The sequence below is a fragment of the Colius striatus genome, unplaced genomic scaffold, assembly GCF_028858725.1.
Source record: "Colius striatus isolate bColStr4 unplaced genomic scaffold, bColStr4.1.hap1 scaffold_48, whole genome shotgun sequence".
Classification (NCBI taxonomy): domain Eukaryota; kingdom Metazoa; phylum Chordata; class Aves; order Coliiformes; family Coliidae; genus Colius; species Colius striatus.
This window is the reverse complement of record NW_026908529.1, coordinates 636,481-658,448: the sequence shown is the minus strand read 5'-3', so window position 1 is coordinate 658,448 and position 21,968 is coordinate 636,481. Positions and strand designations below refer to the sequence as shown.

The following is a 21,968-nucleotide window of genomic DNA, read 5'->3' as shown; positions in this document are numbered from 1 at the left end:
GGCATATGTGCTTTTGTCTTTTTGCGTAATTACACCTTAATAAAGACACAGTTAAGCCTCAGCAAGACTTTGCAGTCTCTCTGAGTTTCACTCTTATAAAACAAAAGGCTGACACTTGACAGGCACAAAACATGATGTCTTCTACTTTGCTTCAAGGGAAAGTGTTTAAAATGCAATCTCAACCATAGAATCACAGAATGGTAGAGGTTGGAAGGGACCTTTAGACATCATCCAGTCCAACTCCCCTGCAGAAGCAGGGTCACCTAGATCAGGTCACACAAGAACGTGTCCAGGTGGGTCTTGAAGCCCTCCAAGGAAGGAGCCTCCACACCCTCCCTGGGCAGCCTGGGCCAGGGCTCCCTCACTGAAACACTGACACAGTTTGTTCTTATGTTTAAGTGGAACTTTTTGTGTTCCAGCTTCATCCCATCACCCCTTGTCCTGTTGCTAGATACTATAGAAAAAAGGGATGTCCCAACCTCCTGACACCCACCCTTTAGATATTTATAAATGTTAATGAGATCCCCCCTCAGTCTCCTCTTCTCCAGACTAAACAGCCCCAGGTCCTGCAGCCTCTCCTCATATGAAAGATGCTCCAGTCCCCTGATCATCTTGGTGGCCCTGTGCTGGCCTCTCTCCAGCACTTCCCTGTCCCTCTGGAGCTGAGGAGCCCAGAACTGGACACAGGACTCCAGATGAGGCCTCAGCAGGGCAGAGCAGAGGGGGATAAGAACCTCCCTCGACCTGCTGCCCACACTCTTCTTGATGCATCCCAGGCTGCCATTGGCTTCTCCCCCACGAGGGCACGTTGCTGGCTCACGGTCAGTTTATTATCAATCTGGGCTCCCAGGTCTCTCTCTGCAGAGCTGCTCTCCAGCAGGTCACCCCCAGCCTGTGCTGGTGCAGGGAGTTGTACAGGGCATTATTAGTGCTCAAAAATGTTTTTCTTCTTCCCATTTTACCTCTGACAACAGGAGCTTTGTTTACAAACAAAACATTATCTTTACACGGGTGATTTTTAGTATTTTTAAAAGCCAAAGGAATGGAACAGTTTTGCTTTCACAAATTCTGTTATGCCAGGGTACTTTTTTTGTATGTTTTTTCCCCCAGCACTTCTAACACCACAAAATGCTGCAAATACCCCATTCCAAATGACTCGCACAGCACCCTCCTTGAATACACACCAACAGCTTTCCAGCGTTACAGACGGATTTGGTGCTGACTTCTTGTGTAAATGCTGTTAGCCAGCTCAATAGATTCTCTGAGGTTGCAACAACAATTCAAAGCCACAGTGGAAAAGCAGCATTTGGAATCCAGCAAAACAAATGTAAAACCCGAATCCTCCTTAACTTGTCTGCAGCGCCGCGACAAAAAATGTCTGTAGAGTTGACAATTCAATGTTGAGAGACCTAGCTCGGTATTTTCCTCACATTACTTAAACAAATAAACCCCAGACAATTAAAAGCAGCCAGAGTTTCAAGTCAGTGAACCATTTCTAGAGCCCTGAATGGGGTGTGTGGGCACGGCGCCAATGAACAAAGGGAAAAACCTGAAGGCAACGTGCTTTTCCTCCTTTCGCTCTCTTTCAGCTGTCAGAGGCTTTGCTGTTATTTTTACCAGCAGTCAATACAGTGATTTCAGGCTTGAGCTTTTTCCCTTTTTCACTTGACAGGGCCACTTCCAGTATCCCATTACTTCTCGCTATTTGAAGCCCGTAAGGTAAAGCCTCAGGCACCTCTGGTGTGAGCAACACCTTGGTTCAACGCTGTTTTGTGAGAGTATCACCAGTAACACAACCTAAGTGGGGAAAAAAAACCCCACCATCCCAAGTTCTTGGAAAGCGTTTGCTAAGAGAAAACAGAAATCAAACCACAACAAATAGAAACTGAGTGGACAAGGTGGCCCCAAAGAAAGGCACCTTGTAAGAGCGCTCACAACTCCCACCAAGCGCTAGGAAAGAATGGAAGTTTGGAGTTCAGGCTTATTACAGCTCCTGATGAGAGTACACTGCTATCACTAACGTGTGGGGAGCAGACAACAGGCTGCCCATAAGTGCCTCCTCACAACAGTCTTGCTATTTCCAGTCAGGGCTGTGAACAACTGCTGTCACAGCCATCCAGTCCTTTAGAGGAGGAAAGAAGCTATTCAGTGGCATTTTGCTTAGATCACTTATTTTCTGCATCTCTCATTTCTGCCCCTTCTTTCTCTAGTGACTGATTGATTGCTGGGTACAATGGCCAGATGCCACAAGAATGCTGCATTTCCCAAGGTAAGAAAACAGTTTTTTCCTCCAGAATTACCTACAATTAAATCCAGACATGAAGGAAAGCATATCCTGAAGCCCAAGCACACCAACAATCCTAATAAACTGTCTCCAAAACACCCTTGTACAGCTCTGTCAAGAGTCATCAACCTTTGAATACATCAAGAGCAGAGAGCAAGAGGACACAGAGCAAAATCCCTTGAACTGGATCTATATCTAGTGCCTTTTCCTGCATTAGGTCAAAACCAGAATGTGTTGTACGCTGCACACACAGGGGCAAGCACTACAAAATGGTACCAGTTACACCACACAAGAGATGCTGCAAGGACTTGTGCTGTCGTAGAATCATAGAATGGTAGGGGTTGGGAGGGATCTTTAGAGATCATCTAGACCAATCCCTCTGTAGAAGCCACCAAAATATCATGTTATTAATCATATAATTTGTGCTTAAATATAGATCCAGCCTGCTGCAGAGACTACCTATAACGTTACTATTCCTACTAGTACTCCTCTCTCATAACATTATTATTCCATTCTCTGCATATATGGAATTTTCTCTACTCAGTTTTCCTTCTCCTGTGCTTTAATGCCAGGCATGAAAATCAAGCTGGCCTCTTCTCCCATTTCTTATTTTAAGTATTTCCTCATGTCATGGTAGGCACAAGAAAGAGTTTCAGGATTCGGTCCAGTGAATTCAAAGGCATGGTTCCTCCTGCTCTACCTCACTCTCACATTGACTCGGGAAGAAAACTGTTTACCTCACTTGGTAGTGTCATGTTTTCTGCTACACTGCTGCTCCCTGAATCAGTCCTATGCAGAGTCAAAAAACCCACCAACACACCCCAAAAGAAGTCACACAAGTCTGTAGTCATGACAGGTAAAGCTGTCCTGGGCCAATTTACCACTTACATTGCCTCGGTGACCTGAAACCCCACTGTGAATCCCAGCCAGATGATGATGCTCTCTGAAGTTGATGCATTTAAAAGCATCTTCTCTTGCCAAACACCAAGCTCCCTCCTCACAAGTGTTCCCTGGCTATCAGCTGCCCACACTGCATTTGGAGCCCTGCAGATCTCCCCAGGACAAAGGCCCTTCCCTTCCCTTCCCTTCCCTTCCCTTCCCTTCCCTTCCCTTCCCTTCCCTTCCCTTCCCTTCCCTTCCCTTCCCTTCCCTTCCCACTGAGCCACTCCTCTCTTGGGCAAGCCCATCGCTTCATGCAACTGAAACCACCTCCTGTTCTGTTCCAAATACTCAGCTGCTGTAAGGCAGTTTTCGGGGTGGAAGATAGGAAGGGTGGCCCACCATAAAATCCATCAGTGCCACCAAGTCAAGGTCTCTGGTTACTCCCACAAGAGAGACAAACATGCTGAAACCTGCATGGTTTCAGAGATGGCTGAGCTGTCTCCTGCTGGAGTCTCTCTGTGAGTTTAATGGTGAAGACAGAACACAAGGCTACGACTGACTCGTTCTAAAAAGCACAGTGAGCACACGGGATCTAGCATGGAACTGATCCAGTGTAGATTGTCCCATGCACACAGGTGGAAGTGCAAAAGCACAATGTACAACCCACACAGTTTCCTGTGTTTTTCAAGTACTGAAATGTCCTCTGGTGTAAAGCACAGACTCAATGGCAGAGTTACTACAACTAAACCACAGCTTCCTCCAGATTTACTACACCTCTCTGGCGTCGCTAACCACATTTTCAGTAGCAACTGCAGCACCTCCGTTTCCCACATGTACTCTACAACGCCGATAAGCTCGGTCTCTGTGCCCCTCTACACATCCCCCAAGCACAGGAATGACAATTCCCTAGGCCAGGAGATGTTTTAGCTGTATAAAGGTTTCCCATCCACCTCTCTCACCACCTCCTACCATCCTAAGAGACTACACACAGTTAAAAAGAGACTAGGCACAAAGGACACACCAAGGTATGGTTTATCAACAGGCAGCACGCCAACGCCGACAGATTGTTGGGAAGTCAGAGCTTACATTTAGTGTTTATTTTGTAATTCAATTGATTTAAAATGCCAATACACAAGTGAAACACGGAAATGTGGTTAAAATATTTGTTTACCAAAACCAAAGTCGCCGTGCACACAAACAGCAAGACAAGGGTATCTGACAAAACCGATGGGATTCCAGTGTCATTGCTCATAAAGAAGAGTTAAAGAGGCTGACAGTTTCATTTAGGATGAGGGGTTTTTTTGAGTTGTAGCTATTTTCACAACATTGCCCACATTGTAAGACCAAAACACCATAAAGGTGTCTGCTATACCTTACCATAAAAACGTTAAACAGCAAGACTTATCCTGTACTAACAATCCCTGACTAACAATTCAAGTTTTCTAGTCTTTCCATGGGTTTTTATCATGGTTAATCCTCTTAGCTACTCTTGCACAGCAGATGGTACATTTACTAAGGTTCTGATTATTTAAATCTGATTATTAAACTAGCTAACCTAATATCCCATCAGTTCTGCCGACTTACGTCGTCATCTGCACCTTAATTACATACAATTCTACCAGAATTAGAAAGGTGGCTTAGATATTTAGACCTATGAATAAAAGAACAGTTTTGTCTTAGAGGAAGAATGAACACAACGTTATTTTGGTTGACAGCCAGCAGCGTGCCCAAGTGTGACCAGCAGGACCAAGGAGGTGATTGTTGCCCTGTACTCGGTGCTGGTGAGGTCTCACCTCGAATATTGTGTCCAGTTCTGGGCTCCTCACTGCAAGAAGGACATTGAGATGCTGGAGAGGATCCAGAGATGGGCAACAAAGCTGGTTATGGGTCTCCAGCACGAGTCTGATGGGGAGGGGCTGAGGGAGCTGGGGATGTTCAGCCTGGAGAAGAGGAGGCTGAGGGGAGACATGATCATTCTCTGCAACTACCTGAACAAGTAATCAATGACATGACATGGCTTCAAGTTGCCCCATGGAATGTTGAGGTTGGAGCTGAGGCAGAACTGTTTCCCTGAGAGGGCTGTCAGCCCCTGTGCCAGGCTGCCCAGGGAGCTGGGGCAGTGCCCAGCCCTGGAGGGATCCCAAAGCCGTGGGGCTGAGGGCCAGGGGTTAGTGGTGGCTGTGGCAGGGTGAAGGCAAGGCTTGGACTCCACGATCTCAAAAGTATTTTCCAACTAAAACAACTCTATGAGTCTAAGATTTTCTATTTCAAACCTTTATCACTGTTTTTGGAGGGACGGGAGTGGCAGATCACCTACATATATGGCAGTCACAGCACCAGAGAGCAGAGGCACTACTAACGTGTCTCACATGGTTCAGGCATAACAGGGAACCAGTGGGTGACCTCACAAGAAATTATTCTTTAGAAACACACAGCAGTAGATGGAGATGGTGTTGATTCAAAAAGTGACTTGAACTTAGCAGCAACTTTAAATTATTAGTTGGGAGAACATCTGATTTGTAACCGTATTTAACAGTTCTCTAAACAGCTGCATCCCAAAAGCTGACAGAAATGCTGGTCTGCAGCCACTTCTATTATCAAAGCATAAGCTGTATTCTGTTAGGAAGGACACATCCCATGTTTCAGTGAAACACCTCTGAATTTACAGCAGTACAAATGAGAAAACAGGGCAAAAGCCTTCTAAAGTAAACAAGAGGCTGATTAAAAGGATTTTTACAGAGGAGGACAAGGGATTTTCACAAAGAATTAAACCCATTGGCTCAGGTATTGGGGAAGTACTCAGAAATGCTTGAAAAAGTGTACTTTTAAAATAGCATCTTATTACTATAGTTCCGATTCTGTTTATTGAGGAAGCAATTATGAAACTGGAATGACACATATCCAGCTGCATTAACCCAAGGACAGCAATGTTGGCTTTTGCTCAGCTCACACAACAAAAGACTACTTAAGTATTATTTAAGACCCGGATACTGAATCTGTCACTTTTATGCCCCAATTTTAGCACGCTCTGCCAAAGAATGTTTTCCAAAACCTCATGAAAGAAGGTCAAGGCCAGCTGCACAGAAGGACACAGAGGGGTTCCTTCGGGACAAGTCCTTCCCCTTACCATCTGCTGACACAGCTCCCACCAACGCTCCTGGGGTAGAGCAGACGCAGAAGTATCAGCCTGTTAATTCTGAATGTGTTTGCTTTTGTGGCTTGGTTTCACCTCAGACATGCCAGACATCTCATTACGAAATGCAGGCAGGTGACTAGTTCTGATGCAGTTACAAGGCAAACATTCCACAGGAGGAATGCTTCGAAACGCTCCATGGTTTAAAAGCTGCATCACTTAGTAGCATCCTTTCAAGACAACTATTTGAGCTGTAGACTCTCCACCATCCTTCATTCAGCACATTGTTTCACAGGACACTGGTAGCACACACAGGCTTCCACTGCCTGTCAGGGTACAGATCCAGACTGACAAAGGCAGCACAAAAATTGAGTATCTCCTCTTCTAAATACCCTTTCCATACCGAGGTATTGCAAGACCATGTCTTCACTCAGTCTCTTTCCTGCACAAATGCAACAGTGTGGTCTCAAAGACTGCCCAACATCAATCAATCAGTGAAAACCACCAACCCTCCCTGCACCAACAGCTCAGTACCCCCAGAACCCCTGAAACCCATGACAAAATACAGCCTGAAATCTCTGCCATCTATATTACTCCTTTACAGGTCCAATAAAAGTTGCCTGCTCCCTCAGCTGTTTGCTTTTTATGTCAGAAGTAAACAAACTCCAGGCTCCATTTTTATTGGACTGTTCAAAGAGAAAGTTCCAGAGGCTAAAATCAGAGGTACATCACATAATAACTATGGTGCAAGAAATACAGCTGAGTTTTGGGGAACAATAAATTCTGTGTATGCTACTCACAGACTCCTTTCAGTGACATTCACACCAACGTTTATTCCCAGGCTACCATGTAAGACGCAGCCATTAGTAGCTGAGAACACAACACAGTATGTTGGGGGGTAGCAGGTGAGCATAAAGCCAAGTAAGCACAAATGAAAGTGAGAGGAATAAAAAAGGGTTAGGCTTGCAGCTGCATGTGCAACTTCAGTTCTTTTCTAGGTTTGTCCCTCCTTGGCTGTACAAACTCAGTTTTCCCTTATCATTGTTTATATACATGTGTGAAGGCAAATGTAATTTAAAGCCAACTCCATAACCTAGCTTGATCAAATAGACAAAGAGAAGCCAAATTAAACATGGGGCCACACAAGGTGCCCATTACCAAGTATAATAAAAGGTTAGCTAGAAAGCTCTTACTGGGAGACAAAACTACTTGCCAGTAGCTTAAGTTCTCTAGACACCTCTTACATATGCTACAGGGGGAACAGGCACGTTGCAGTATTTAACCACAAAGGTTTTTGGAAACACAGGCAGTGCCTACACTGGATGTATTTGCCCAGCAGTTCTTGCACCAGCAGCTTCCACAGGAGTATCCCATTGGGAGAGGAAGGGAGCAAAATCAGGGAAAGGGGCACAGGAGAATGAAGGCTCCTGAACAATTGCTCAGGCTCTGGCCAAATGAGCTCTAGTGATTACCAGTAGATTCCCTTGGGTGTGGGTCAACCACTCATTTGTGTAGTCTCTGACTTTCAGTTATAGCTATGGAACATATAGGGGTGGAGATAACGAAGCTGGAGATGCAAGGAAGTAAAGCTACCAGGGAAAACTGAGAAACCATGCGTGGGAATGGCTCAGCTTTTGGTAAATGTGGTTTTGGAAGATGGTAGATGACATTGGCACATGAAGTAACTTGAAAACCTTGAGTAGGAACACAGTGAACCCTTCAGGGCAGATTTGTTACTACTGTCTTCTGCAACACCAAAATACCACACCACTTCCCAAAAATACAGGAGCAGCAAGCAGGCTGACATCAACACGAGTGGGAGTCCCACCTGCAGGGCTCCCTGTGTTCCACCTTAGTCAGATCCCTGAAAACATTACAACGTAGAAGTAGAGAGGATACACATACCAGTGGTGTGAACACAGAGCAGATGCTGTGCTCTCTTCCCACCAGGCTTGGATAGCTGGAGAACACGCTTACTCCTTTAGATGAGTCAGATTTTGCTCACTCAGTCAAAAAAAATGATCTCCACCTTCAGGTGAGGACTCAAAACTGCTACAGATAACGACGGAAAGTCTCGTTGTCTCTTACAAAACACATGTAGGATGAAAGGCATAAATGCATGAGCAGGTAAGGATTTCATCAACCAAAGGACAACAAGGTATTGATACCTCAGTAAGGCTGAGTTCCAGCAATGTTGGATAATGCAGTCAATGCCTCTCTGATTAGAAAGGCACAGTCTAAGAAAACGTTCTGTGGTAGAGCTCTTGCATTTCTGTTCAGTATGTTGCCAAATTTAACCTCATCAACCTGCTTGTTTGATATTAGACAAGTTCACAAAGTACACTACTAATGGCTGCATCCACCAAATAATGCACTAATTCCAGAAGCTGGCCACTGCCTTACACAGCACAGGGAGGATGGCAATGCTTCTGCACCACCTTTTCAGTGTCAGAGGACACTATGATTTGTGGCTATGAGGCTGCACAGAGTACTGCATGAAGGCTGAGCAGCAACATAACCAGCAGGCACTGCCACACAATCACAGCTGGAGAGTGGATGCCGTGAGCTGAAGTATATTCTGAGTACACACACACACCCCCCAGGGGAAACCTCGCACAGGACAGTTAGGACAGGTGAACAACTGCCTCTTTCAAGACACAGGTAAGTAGACAACACAGGTAACATCCCTGCCAAGGCAGGTCCCACCTAGATCAGGTCACACAGGAACATGTCCAGGTGGGTCTTGAAGCCCTCCAAGGAAGGAGCCTCCACACCCTCCCTGGGCAGCCTGGGCCAGGCCTCCCTCACTGAAACACTGAAAGAGTTTTTCCTCATGTTTCAATGGAACCTTTTGTGTTTCAGCTTCTTTCCATCACTCCTTGTCCTGTCATTGGATACAACAGAAAAAAAGGCTGCCCCAACCTGCTGACACCCACCATTTATATACTTATAAATGTTAATAAGATCCCCCCTCAGTCTCCTCTTCTCCAGACTAAACAGCCCCAGGTCCCGCAGCCTTTCCTCATCAGGAAGATGCTCCAGTCCCCTGATCATCTTGGTGGCCCTGTGCTGGCCTCTCTCCAACAGTTCCCTGTCCCTCTTGAGCTGAGGAGCCCAGAACTGGACACCGGATTAAATTAATGTTTGTTTTCTTCCCCAAGCTGAGCAGTCCTGTCTGTTTTCACTTGAGGCCGTAAGTGGCAAGTGAGCTCTCCCTGTCCTTGGAGATTCCAAAGGCCCTCTGTACTTATGGCTGATGGTGGTCCTTTGTTCCTAGGTGGCCCTAAACCAGGACACATTTGTCTAGAGGACCATGTAGGCTTGGTAAACATTCTGCTCATGAGCAAAACGTGATCATGGGTTGAGATGGGAAAAAAACCAAAACCAAGAAACCCACACAAAACTCAGGAGACTTTAACCACATTTGTTCAGCTGAACACATGTGAATGATTCTGAGGCCAACCCTATATAATCTCTCTTTCCCAAAAGACATACCCCTTTGATTCAATGCATCTTAAGGACAGATTCATAAACAGCTTTTTTCTTTATAGGCTCACACTGCTGCTGCATCTCCCAGCTATGCCCCATCGTGTGAATATTCACTTTAACCTTACCCTTTCCTTGCATTCTTGTGGCCATCACTAGTCACTGTGAAGCTGCTGCAGCTCATACACCACGTGGGATTTTGTTATGGACACGGGAACGTTCTTCAGAGTAACCAGGTGCATAACTGTCTCTTATGTAGACAGGTGAGACACTTTTGAGGTAAGAATCATTCTTACAAAACAAGTGTTAACACGAAGTAGGAAGTCAAGACTACACAAAACTACAGTCAGGTTGTGTGGGTTTTTAAAGGTAACACTGATTAGACTGATTAATCACCCTCTGTGCTTCCAGAGAGTTGAGCCCCCGAGGCTAACAGTGAGAAGGAGAAACTTGAAGAAAGGGAGCGGATAGTTGGTGGCAGAGTTGGGACATTTCAATGCACAGGAAAGAGAGAACAGACACAGAGCTGAGAGATACATCATTCTCCACAGATTAAAGACCTCAGACAGTTAAAACTAGGAATAGGTGGAGATGCAAGATTAGTCTGCATCAGTAACATGTTTGCATTTTCAATTCAGCTGTTAGTTTAGAAGAGAGTCAAAGCAGCATAAACCACCAAATGGATATTCCAGCACAATTTAAGGACAATATATATACATATATACCAAATCTATATACAGCTCATGCCTGATAAGCTCCTCAGCGGATCATAGATCATATAATGGTAGGGCTGGAAGGGACCTTTAGAGATCATCCAGTCCAACCCCCCTGCAGAAGCGGGGTCACCTAGATCAGGTCACACAGAAACGTGTCCAGGTGGGTCTTGAAGCCCTCCAAGGAAGGAGCCTCCACACCCTCCCTGGGCAGCCTGGGCCAGGGCTCCCTCACGGAAACACTGACACAGTTTGTTCTTATGTTTAAGTGGAACTTTTTGTGTTCCAGCTTCATCCCATCACCCCTTGTACTGTTGCTGGCTACTATAGAAAAAAGGGATGTCCCAACCTCCTGACACCCAGCCTTCAGGTATTTATAAATGTTAATAAGATCTCCCCTCAGTCTCCTCTTCTCCAGACTAAACAGCCCCAGGTCCTGCAGCCTTTCCTCATAAGGAAGATGCTCCGGTCCCCTGATCATCTTGGTGGCCCTGTGCTGGCCTCTCTCCAGCACTTCCCTGTCCCTCTGGAGCTGAGGAGCCCAGAACTGGACACAGGACTCCAGATGAGGCCTCAGCAGGGCAGAGCAGAGGGGGAGCAGAACCTCCCTTGACCTGCTGCCCACACTCTTCTTGATGCCTCCCAGGCTGCCATTGGCTTCTTGCCCACGAGGGCACATTGCTGGCTCATATTTAGCTTATTAGCAATCAGTTTATTAACTGATTTATTAACATTTCCATTGTCTCTCCATCCCCAGCTGAAGGCAACACCAACATTCTGCTGTTTTGCAACAGAAGGGACTGCAGTTTCATTCATGTTTCTGTGACAGTAGCTTCCAGCTCACTTTCCTCCTATACCTCCACCTCACCCTGGCAGCTGTTTGCATCCCTGGCCACCCTTCTATGGCACAGACACAGACCACTCTGACTTGTGGGGATCATGGAGCTTCTCTGATGTGAACAGTGGCAAAAATCAGATACCAAATTTCCCCAGCTGGGTCTGCCACGCAGCTTCACAAGCACTTAGGCTAGCCCAACAAGGAGAGTGCTATAAAAGCCCCTGAAGCTTACTGAGGCAGCAGCAGCGCTGCCAAATGTGAGAGTAAGACGGCTGTAGGACTCCCACCGAGAAGGGTGACTGCAGGAGTTCCAGCCTCCACCTGTTCACCACGCTGCTACGGCAGAGCCAGCTCAGCTGCTTGCAGAGCAGCTGCTGACCTGCTGCATCTTACAGCTTTGCATCTTAGTCAGTGCCCATTCTCCCTAGTGCAGCGGACTGTGGCAGCTTCCACAGCTGCTCTGTGAGCAGCTGAGCCATCTCTGGAGGGAGGGTCTGGCATTCCCTCTAGCCATCTCCCAAGGAGCTCACCTCCCCTTTTACAACTCCCCAAATAAGCTGAGGAATAGCCTGCACATCCATTTCTCCAACTAAATGCGCTCTCGAGAACTGTCTCAGGAGACACTTCTGCACCTTGCATGCAGAGGTGTTCACTGATACTCTGCTGATGTAAAAGCAATTCGAGGATTTGCAGTTCTCACTGGTGGTATCTAGCAAGCAAAAGCTAGCATAGACCTGTCCTGAGTTACTGTCCCTTAAAAAAACCCTAAGTATCACATAAAACCTTTCTACCAGTTACGATAACTTGCAGCTGATTTAACAAAAGGGGAGGGAAAAGCACCCTTAAATACAGGGAATGAAAAGTGTATATATGGTATGTCTGTATTCCTCTGTGTTTGTTTAAGAAACATCATAAATGGTCTTTAACTTCTGTTTCTAGGTTCACAGAACCACAGAATCTCAAGGGCTGGAAGGGACCTGGAAAGCTCATCCAGTGCAACCCCCCTGCCAGAGCAGCACCACCTAGAGCAGGGCACACAGGAACTCATCCAGCTGGGTTGGAATGTCTCCAGAGAAGGAGCCTCCACAGCCCATCTGGGCAGCCCCTGCCAGGGCTCCCTCACCTCAACAGGGAAGAAATTCTTCCTTGTGTTTCTTTGGAAACTCTTCTGTTTCAGCTTGTCCCTGTTTCCCCTTGTCCTATCACTGGCCATCCCTGAGCACAGCCTGGCTCCAGCCTCCTCACACCCACCCTTGATGGATTTATAAACACTAATAGGTTCACAGGAACTTTCTTAAATCACACCTTTAAGGTCACTTTTATACACTTTTGCAGAAACTGATGGGCCTGATTTTGCTTCTGTTGATAATTAGTGGAGAAAAGTGACAGGAATTACCAGGTTACATAAGGAAGATGGATTAAACAACATTTACACCAGAGTATACTTTGTAAAGACTCTAAATCAAAACTCTGGATGGCTCCAGATAGACTTACTAACTACCTCAGTAATGTAGTTGCAAACCAGGACGAGCAACAATAACATTTTTTCCCCAATTCACTTCCTTTTAGCTTTGGTTCATATATCTGCTTTGATATCTTATGTTTGTGCCTCAGACAAAATATCCTCTTCCTTCCAGCATCCCAGCCCCTGTGCACAACTTCCTCAGCCTTGGAGAAAGAGAGGATAGCATGCCCTGGAAAGTGTATATACCTACTACTCTGCCAAAGAGGAAAACCTCTCGAGACAAAATAACCCCACTGCAGGCCTCTGTCTGATTTTTGCTTGTCAACATTTCAACCTCTTCAACAAAATCTGACTGAACAGCATTCAGGTTTAACAGAACTTTCCATGCACTTCAATACCACATGCATCTATTCATCAAAATGCACTGCAACGTAGGGTTTTGATGTAGACAGATGAAATCTGGAGGGTGTTTCCACAGATGGTGGTGGCTCTGTTAACTCTAGTACTGAATTTCAAGCTTCTTCAGACAATCACCTTAAACCATCAAGCCCTCAGTGAAGTGTTTCACCATCTGCCTAGGATTTGAAATGTAGGACTGGGCCTAATTAGTAGCAAAAATAAACAAATAAGGAAGGAGCAATCCCAAACCAGGCTGTTCTGCCCCACACCACAAACCCACTGTCCTCATCACCTCAAGCCAATTTTCTCTGTATGCTCCAGCACAGCCGGCGAGTGCCAAAGCTCAGCTCTGGATTTCCAACACTCACCCAGGTTCTACAAGATCCCTGATACACGTGCTCACTGCAGACACACATTTACTCCCCGTTTGCTTCCTTCCTCAGCTTCCCTCTCCAAATGCCACTAGCTACTTCTGTTTTGATTAGGACTCAGCTTTCCTGGTCCCCAGTAGAAGTCAAAGACGACAAGCCTGCAATAATACGCTCTACATGGAGACTTCTGCACTTCAAACAAGCACTGGTATGTACTATTTAACAATGAGAAGCAATGTGATATTGACCCCACTTGCTTGCCCAGAACTTCCAGTTTCCCCAGGCAATTAAGAAGCTTTTTACAGGCTCATAACAATGCAGAAATGGCAAAGATGTGCTAGATGAATGGATGCATCCTTGCAAAAGCACGAGGTCACATGTGTAATAATATATGCCAGTCAGCATTCAGCGTGTCATGTCATGCCCAACTCGATCTTAGGATAAAGTAGTTAAACTGTGGCTAAAATACCAGGAATTTGAAGAACAGACACTTGATGGTCAGTCAAATTAAGGGAAAAGGTTTCTTTTCAGATGCTGCTTACATGTCTAGTTTTCCATTCATTCCTCTGTTCACAATCATACCTGAATAGTCTCAGTAATTTTCCCTCCTTCTTTTGTTACAGGTACAACAACAGGAGCAAAAATTACAACATCTATAGGACAGCACAGTGCAGGAGGACTCCACGAAAGAAAAAAGGCTCTCTTCCATCTCTACAAACCTTATATTGGCAGTAACTTGCAGCAACATTAAGAATTTTCAGATGAAAGTGAAAAATTTCAAACCAACCATGTTCCTTTCAAGGAGAAAACAAAACACACCAACCCCTGCGTGCTGCTCCTCCCTTCCTTCCTCTCACCACCTCATGAAAGACGATCCCAAAGGAGGATCAGGTTTAAGGTCCCAGTTCAGAAATCCTGTCGCAGTCCCTTAACATGGCAACAGCTCTGGACTTGAGAGCCAGGTCCTAACAAACATCTTCTAAATGGAACAACCCATCTCATCCTGAGAGACCACACTGCTCAGGAAGAGACTGGCAAATCACAACCCTTGATACTCACAACTGCGTTATTTCATTGCATCTGTTTACCTCCAGCACCCTTCCCTCCGTTACCATCTTTAACATCTGAGACTTACACCAAGCAAAAGAGAACAGACACGTTTCCAGCACATGCAAGTAAAAAGAAGCCACAGCATTCAGCCTCACTGCCAGCATCCAAAAAAAGCTGCGAGTACCATTTTTCAGCACAGAAACAGATCCACAAGCCTCATCCTTTTCTCTGACCTGGGGAAAGCTCATGTGCACCACACAGGGTTCCACTCGCCTCACCTCTCCAGTCTGCTTTACCCTTTGACAAACAGATCTCCTCCTACAACTTCGGGAGAGCTGTTCACACGCAGCTATGTGCAGAATTCAGCTCCTAACAGACAAGCAAACTCTATTATTCATTCCATGCCGACTTACTGAAAGCCCAAATGACCATACTGAGACAAACTCACCCAGGTGAACATTCCTTGGATTTAACAGTGTTACAAAGGACCAACTGCTACTCTTCCTCTTTTTGTTTCCCATCTACAAGAAACCCAGTGGACAAGGCACGTTGCTGCACTGGGCATGGCTTGTCTTTGGAAAGCAAAATCGGGCTTTAGGACTTGTCATTTTGATACGACACTGACTCAAACACTTGACCCAAGCTTAGAAGGTGTATCAGGACAAAGCTGAAAAAGAGCAAGAGTGTAGATGTTTGTAAGGGCACCATATTTACACTGCACACACACACACACGTGGCTGACGTGCTCCGACCTTACATAATGCATCTAGCTCCAGGCACCTTATCACCAGAAGGGTAACAGCAACCTGAGCGTGGTTCAGAGCAGATCAATCAAAATGATCAATGCTGAAGGAAGGACTTGAAAGGCAGAGCTGAAAACTCCATAGCGTGGCTGTTTCATGAAGGGAACTTTCATTGGGTGAAGGGGAAGAGAAGTCCCAACAAAAGCATCATCCATCAGAAGTACATCAATATGCACAATTAGCAAAGGACTGACTGGAGGAAAAAACCCATCTGTGACTGTAATCTGCTCACAACCAAGGGGGGAACTCTGACAAGAGAGTAAAATTATCTATTGCAAGCTCAGAACTCTAGGTGTAATGAGACTCAACAGTTAATTTCCTCAACTATTACAGGAATTTTGACTCCACATCCAGTAAGTTTTTTACCCACAGCCAGATCTCATCAACTGAGCACAACCTCACCATGAAAAGGTAAAGGAAGGAAAGATGTTGTTGCAGGGTTCAAGCTTGCATTGACAGGAGCTGGACTGTGTAAGAGAGAAGCTTCTTTCTTCTGCCTGGACTGTACAAAACGATACTGGTAGCTACACAGATTGCAGAAGGCCTGAACTCATGCAACACTATGCACACACAAACCCACGATGAAGCGTGTTCAAGGCATTTTTGAACAGCAATATGTTGTTCCAACACATTCATAAGATAACACCTTTGCCTTGAAAAGGCCTTTTCTGGTGACTAAATTTCTCAGATTAATGAAACTAACAGGAAGAGGGGCTCAACCACCTTTCAGGCAACGGGCTCTGTTGTACAAGCAGCACTGCTGAGCAACATCACTCATTTAAAGGCATTGTTGTGCGCTGGCTACTACTGTTACCACGGGTCAGTTAGCCAGCTAACATGGAAGCACTGTGTACAGCAATAGAAATGACCTGAAATGTACTCTGAAACAAAACAGATGCTGCTGCTGCACGTGAAACGGAGACAAACTGCTTTTGACTGATAGAAGCTTCACATTACTTTATGTATATCCTAGATTTCATCAGAAAGGAAAAGGTGACAAATGTGTTTTGTCATAAGAGCCATGCATTGCATACACACACACACACACGTATATATACATATATAAGTAATATCTTCACTCAGAAAGACACATCTCTCAGTAATACTCCAAATGACCCAGGCACAGGGTTCCCATGCGATGACACACACTCTTTTTCACTGCATTTCACACTGTGATAGGTCTTAGAAACCCAAAGACACTGATAAACTGTAGATGATTAAAGCATAAACAAAGATGTCTCACATTTCCTTCTTGTTCCCTCCTTTAGGGCTCACAACTTCATGCTTCCCACATGCTTGTTGATTATTCTCCATTACTGCTTTCCATGTTTGGAACAGCACACCTTATTCACATTTAAATGCATTGCACTATTGTGCAGTTGGATGCACTTGGATTTTATTTCCACAGCTCTAAGGATATCTTTGTTCCTAAATGCATTTGTTTTTTTAATTAACAACGCTGCCATTCTTCATAAGTTTCTATTATTTGGGAAGCAAAAAGAATGACACAGAATGACAGAAAATCGGATGGAAAAAAAGGCATTTTATCCTTGAAGTAAATTCACAGAGCTGTAAAGAGCAGTTTCACCAACTGAAAAGGTAGAAAGGAGGGAAGAAAAGAGGGGAAACCAGGAGGAAGGGTGCTCCTCCTTTGATAAGCACTGCATTCATTCAGCAGCAAGGGGCATGGGGGAGGGGGAGAGAGCACCTCCCGTGCCAGTACAAAGCAGTGAGTGTAAGAATTTGGTACATTCTCTGTCGGATTCTAGGCTTTGTGGATAATTCCAAATGCAAGCAGGTAAGACTGATATTCAGGCCCTGAGGGCCAGGGTAAGACAGTAGGATCAGAAATGCACCCCAGCAAGGAGCAACGGCAACAGCAGCAGCATTCCTCCCATGTTTCGGTCACCTTCTAATTAACCTAATGAAAGGTGTATTGTTTAAAGAAGCCTGATGAGAATTACCACAGATATGGCCAAGCCATCACAGGGAACAGTGAAAGGGAATCACTGCATAATCGTGGAACACCCCCCTGCCCCGTCACTGCCAACGTCACAGAAAATGGCCAACCACGTAAAAAGTTAAGATGCCTTTCTGCCTTCCTAACATGGCCCTAGCCAGACCCAAAATGGTCTCTCTAGCTGATAGCGCTCTTCTGATCCCAGAGAAGACGTCGTTGCAACTGCAGACTAACAGAAGGGCTCCTGCTTCACAAACCACACCACAGAGCTTGGGAATAGCTCCCTCAGCTTTGTCATTTTGTCCGTGTCTGGCATCTGGGGCTCCCGTGCGTGAAGGCGTTCATGCCAGCTCCCACGTCCAGGCTGCTCTGCTTAAAGCTAAACCCGAGGGCCACACGGCCCTCCTCTCCCCAGCAGCACAACAGAATTGGTCCCAGTTCCTTCACCTTTACCAGGTTTGGGGTTTGTTTTTTTTGTCTAGGAAGGAGTATTTTAAAACCAACCAAGCAAACCACACACACGCTTCAGAGTATCACCACAGGGATGCTCCCAGGTCCCAATTACTGCAGAATAACTCTGTAATTATGTCTTCATTTCACTAACTAATCTCAGATGAGCTTTTAAAAAGCAAGAAAAACGTTTGGAGTCGTATTCAAACGTTATCTGGATGAAACCCGACATTTATTTATCCTTTTCCAAGCTTAATCCAGTTTAATTGAAAACCTTTTTTTTCCCCTCCCCTTTTCCAAAAGAAAGGCACATCAGCTCACAATCAGTCTGGTGACAAAAGATAAACCTTGTTAAAAACAAAAGCGTGGCATTTGAAAACAAACAAAAAGCACGGGAGCAATTCCTAACCAAGCAGGACCGTGTGAAGAAACACCACCAGTCCTTCGCTCAAACCTCCAGCCACAGAGACTAAGCGCAATCTAAAGACCTTATTTACTCCAATCGTACACCGCCAACAAAACCACTATCCGAGGCAACGCTTTTAATTACAGATGTACCTAAAGACCTAGGAAAAAAAAACCCAAGCTTACTTCTCTTCGCGTGAAACCGGAGCCCCACTGAGCTCAGCCAAATGTGGCTGCCTGAGATGGAAGGCAGGGGAAAAAAAATGAGTCTTACTCGGTGTACAAAGACATCAACTGGAGACTCCAAGGGGCTTCCCTCTCGGTTGCTCATGGAGATATACCCGAATCCCATTCTCCCATTAAACCATTTGCAATGGCCGGTTCCGTGCAAAACCTGGGATTCCTCCTCTTCCTCCTGCTCCGGCAACTTCCCGGGCTCGTCTCCACCTTTGCTCGCCCCTGCTGAGGAAGAGGGAAAGGCGGGGGGGGGCGGGATGGGGGGTTGGGAGTGGTGCGGGGAGAGGGGGGGTGGAAAAAGAAGGAAGGTGGGGGACAAGATGCAAAGGATAGAGTTAAATTCTGGTAACAGAACTGGCACTGTATGAAGGGGTCACTACAGAAGGAACGAGGGGGAAACGACAACAAAAAAAATCGAACAGAACAAGAATGCAAACGCAAACGGACGAAAGATATTTTTTTTTCGTTAAGCCCTAAAACAAGCAACTTCTCCCCAAAATGCGTGAATAAAAAAGGGCAATGAAAATGCCCGGAGGTTAGAGGGAGGAAGCACCGCGGCACGGAGCCTCTCCCCCGCCCTCTGTGCCTGGGCAGCCCACGTTGCTGTACATACGTGCATTTTTCCATTTAACTCCATCTTTCAGCCACATTACAGCCCGGAACGCGATACTTTACTTGAATATTGCTGGTTTAAGACCGATCCCATTTCTCAACAGAAAACTCTCAGCCCAATTAGTCTCTCCTCGCAAGGCGCAGGACCCGAGGGAGGGGGGAGAGGCCGGTCGGGGAAGGGGTGCAGGAGAGAGAATAAGCCAAATTGGGTAGATTGCACAACTAGTTACTGCACATGCGGTGCCGAAACCACTATTTTGCACCGTGTCTCCATCTCTCCTTGGAATAAACTTTCGATTAAAGTTGGGACAGGTGTACGGCCGTTTTCTCTCATCCCACCACGGCAACTGTGCTTAATCAAACAGGAACAATTCAAACAATAGCCCCCTGAAAGCTTTTCAAGTTGTGAATCGGTGTGGGCGGTACGGAACAGTTTCTTAGCTGGGTAACAATGGGTTAGGAGAAAGCCCCCTTGTGCGAGCTGCTAAAAAAGGGTAATGCATAGTTGGGTTAAAGGGGGAGGGGGGGAAAGGGGGGGGGGGGGTTAGAGAGAACGAACGAGCGAGTGAAAATCATAGTAAAACAATAGAAAAAAAGAAAATTAACCTTCGGCCATGTTGCCCCACGGGCCCTCTGCTCCAAACTCGTGAGATGAAAACTTTCCCTGCGGATCGAAGTGCTCTTCTGCATGGATCTCACTGAAAACAAAGACAGACAGGCAACTGGTTATAAAATACAGCACCACAGAATCACAGCATGGTAGGTGCTGGAAGGGACCTTTAGAGACCATCCAGTCCAACCCCCTGACAAAGCAGGTCCCTAGACCTAGATCAGGTCACACAGGAATGTGTCCAGGTGGGTTTGGGAACCTCCAGAGAAGGAGCCTCCACACCCTCCCTGGGCAGCCTGGGCCAGGGCTCCCTCACCTCAGCACTGACACAGTTTTTGCTTATGTTTCAATGGAACTGTTTGTGTTCCAGCTTCATCCCATCATCCCTTGTCCTGTCAGTGGATACAACAGAAAAAAGTGCTGCCCCAACCTCCTGACATTGAGATATTTGTCAATATTAATGAGATCTCCCCTCAGTCTCCTCTTCTCCAGACTAAACAGCCCCAGGTCCCGCAGCCTTTCCTCGTGTGAAAGATGCTCCAGTCCCCTGATCATCTTGGTGGCCCTGTGCCGGCCTCTCTCCAGCACTTCCCTGTCCCTCTGGAGCTGGGAGCTGACAGCTCAGGTTTTCTGTGTCAGGAAGGCTCAGAACCAGCAGGCACGGTGTCTGCTGGTGAAACAGCAGCGGCTCCTGCGTCCTTCTTGATGAAGGCCGAGCTACATTTGAGAATCTCTTTCCCAGTCCCTCGGCAGGTGCTCCCTTGCCGCCCCGGCGCCAAAAGCCCACCCGGTGCGTGCGGCCGGGAGCCCGTACCCGGGGCCGCCATCCCAGCTCCCCTCACAGCCGCACGGGCCGCCCCGGCAGAGGGCGACAGCCAGCCAGGCATCCATCCCGCCGCAGCGAGGCACCCAGCGCCGCACAGCCGCGGGGCCACGGCAGCAGGCGAGGTGATCCCAGCGCCGGCCTCTCCTCACACTGAGGCGATCGCCAGCGCCAGCCTCCTCACACTGAGGCGGTTCCCAGCGCCGGCCTCTCCTCACACTGAGGCGATCGCCAGCGCCGGCCTCTCCTCACACTGAGGTGATCAGCAGCCTCCTCACACTGAGGCGATCCCAGCGCCAGCCTCCTCATCCTGAGGCAATTCCAGCGCCAGCCTCCTCATCCTGAGGCGATCGCCAGCCTCCTCACACTGAGGAGGTCACCAGCCTCCTCATCCTGAGGCGATCCCAGTACCAGCCTCCTCATCCTGAGGCGATCCCAGCGCCAGCCTCCTCATCCTGAGGCGATCACCAGCGCCAGCCTCCTCATCCTGAGGCAATTCCAGTACCAGCCTCCTCATCCTGAGGCGATCCCAGTACCAGCCTCCTCATCCTGAGGCGATCACCAGCACCAGCCTCCTCATCCTGAGGCAATCACCAGCACCAGCCTCCTCACACTGAGGCGATTGCCAGCGCCAGCCTTGCTCCTCACCCTGTGGCAGCTTCAATTCACCCTTGGATGGCTTCACCTGTATCGAGGCCATAAAGAAGAGACATGCAGAGTGGAGATACTGGCCCCAGATATAACCGTGTTCTAATGGACGTGCTGCTTTCAGCTAGGTGCAGTTAAACACTAGCTGTGTGTCCCCAGGGGTGTGAAGAAGAGTCCAAAGACCTGCCTATGTATAAACAGACACAAGCACGAGATACAGAATCAGCTGGGAGTTTATGCTCTTGATATCTCAGCATATATGGCTGACAAACATACACAAAGGGGGAAAAACCATCTCAGGATGTTCAGTGCCTACATTAAGGACACCCTAAATGTACACATTGACTGCACGTTTGAAAACACCATTATTGATGGAGGAAATGTTAAGTTTACCCTCCAAATCTGAAGGAATTCCCCCTGGAGCTGGCCCAGGGGGAATCTCTGTACCTTCTCAGTCTGCTGGGGGACACACACACATCCAATTGCATTTGGCAGGAGAATGCTGACCTGACCAGACTGCAGACTTCAGCCTTCTTCCAGAGAGGCTCTTTTCCTCTTGTAGAAAGAGACTGCAGCACAGGCAGAATTAACTGGCATGCTCTGCCAAACGGGCCTTTGGGGCTGCATCTGTTACAGCATCCTCAGGAGACCTCTCCTGGCTACACTGACCATCTCTCAGCAGCATGAGCCTGCGGCTGCATTTGGCAGTGTCAGGAGTGCTGTCTGTCTGAAATACCAGAGGGGAATTTTACAAGCACCTGCTTTTTTGACAGCCATCACAGTGCAGCCTGTCTTCTCC

The 21,968-nt window shown here is 46.9% G+C and overlaps 1 protein-coding gene across 1 annotated transcript in view; it reads right to left on the bottom strand.

Annotated features, from left to right (window-relative positions):
* The window catches only part of LOC133629502 (protein lin-28 homolog B-like), a 44,129-nt gene extending 25,042 nt beyond the window's left edge, over positions 1 to 19,087 (bottom strand). Inside the window, 3 exon segments of the mRNA XM_062020159.1 lie at positions 18,514 to 18,818; positions 19,038 to 19,059; positions 19,061 to 19,087. Coding sequence (XP_061876143.1) covers positions 18,514 to 18,818; positions 19,038 to 19,059; positions 19,061 to 19,087 — 354 coding nt within the window.
* Positions 19,088 to 21,968: the final 2,881 nt, after the last annotated feature.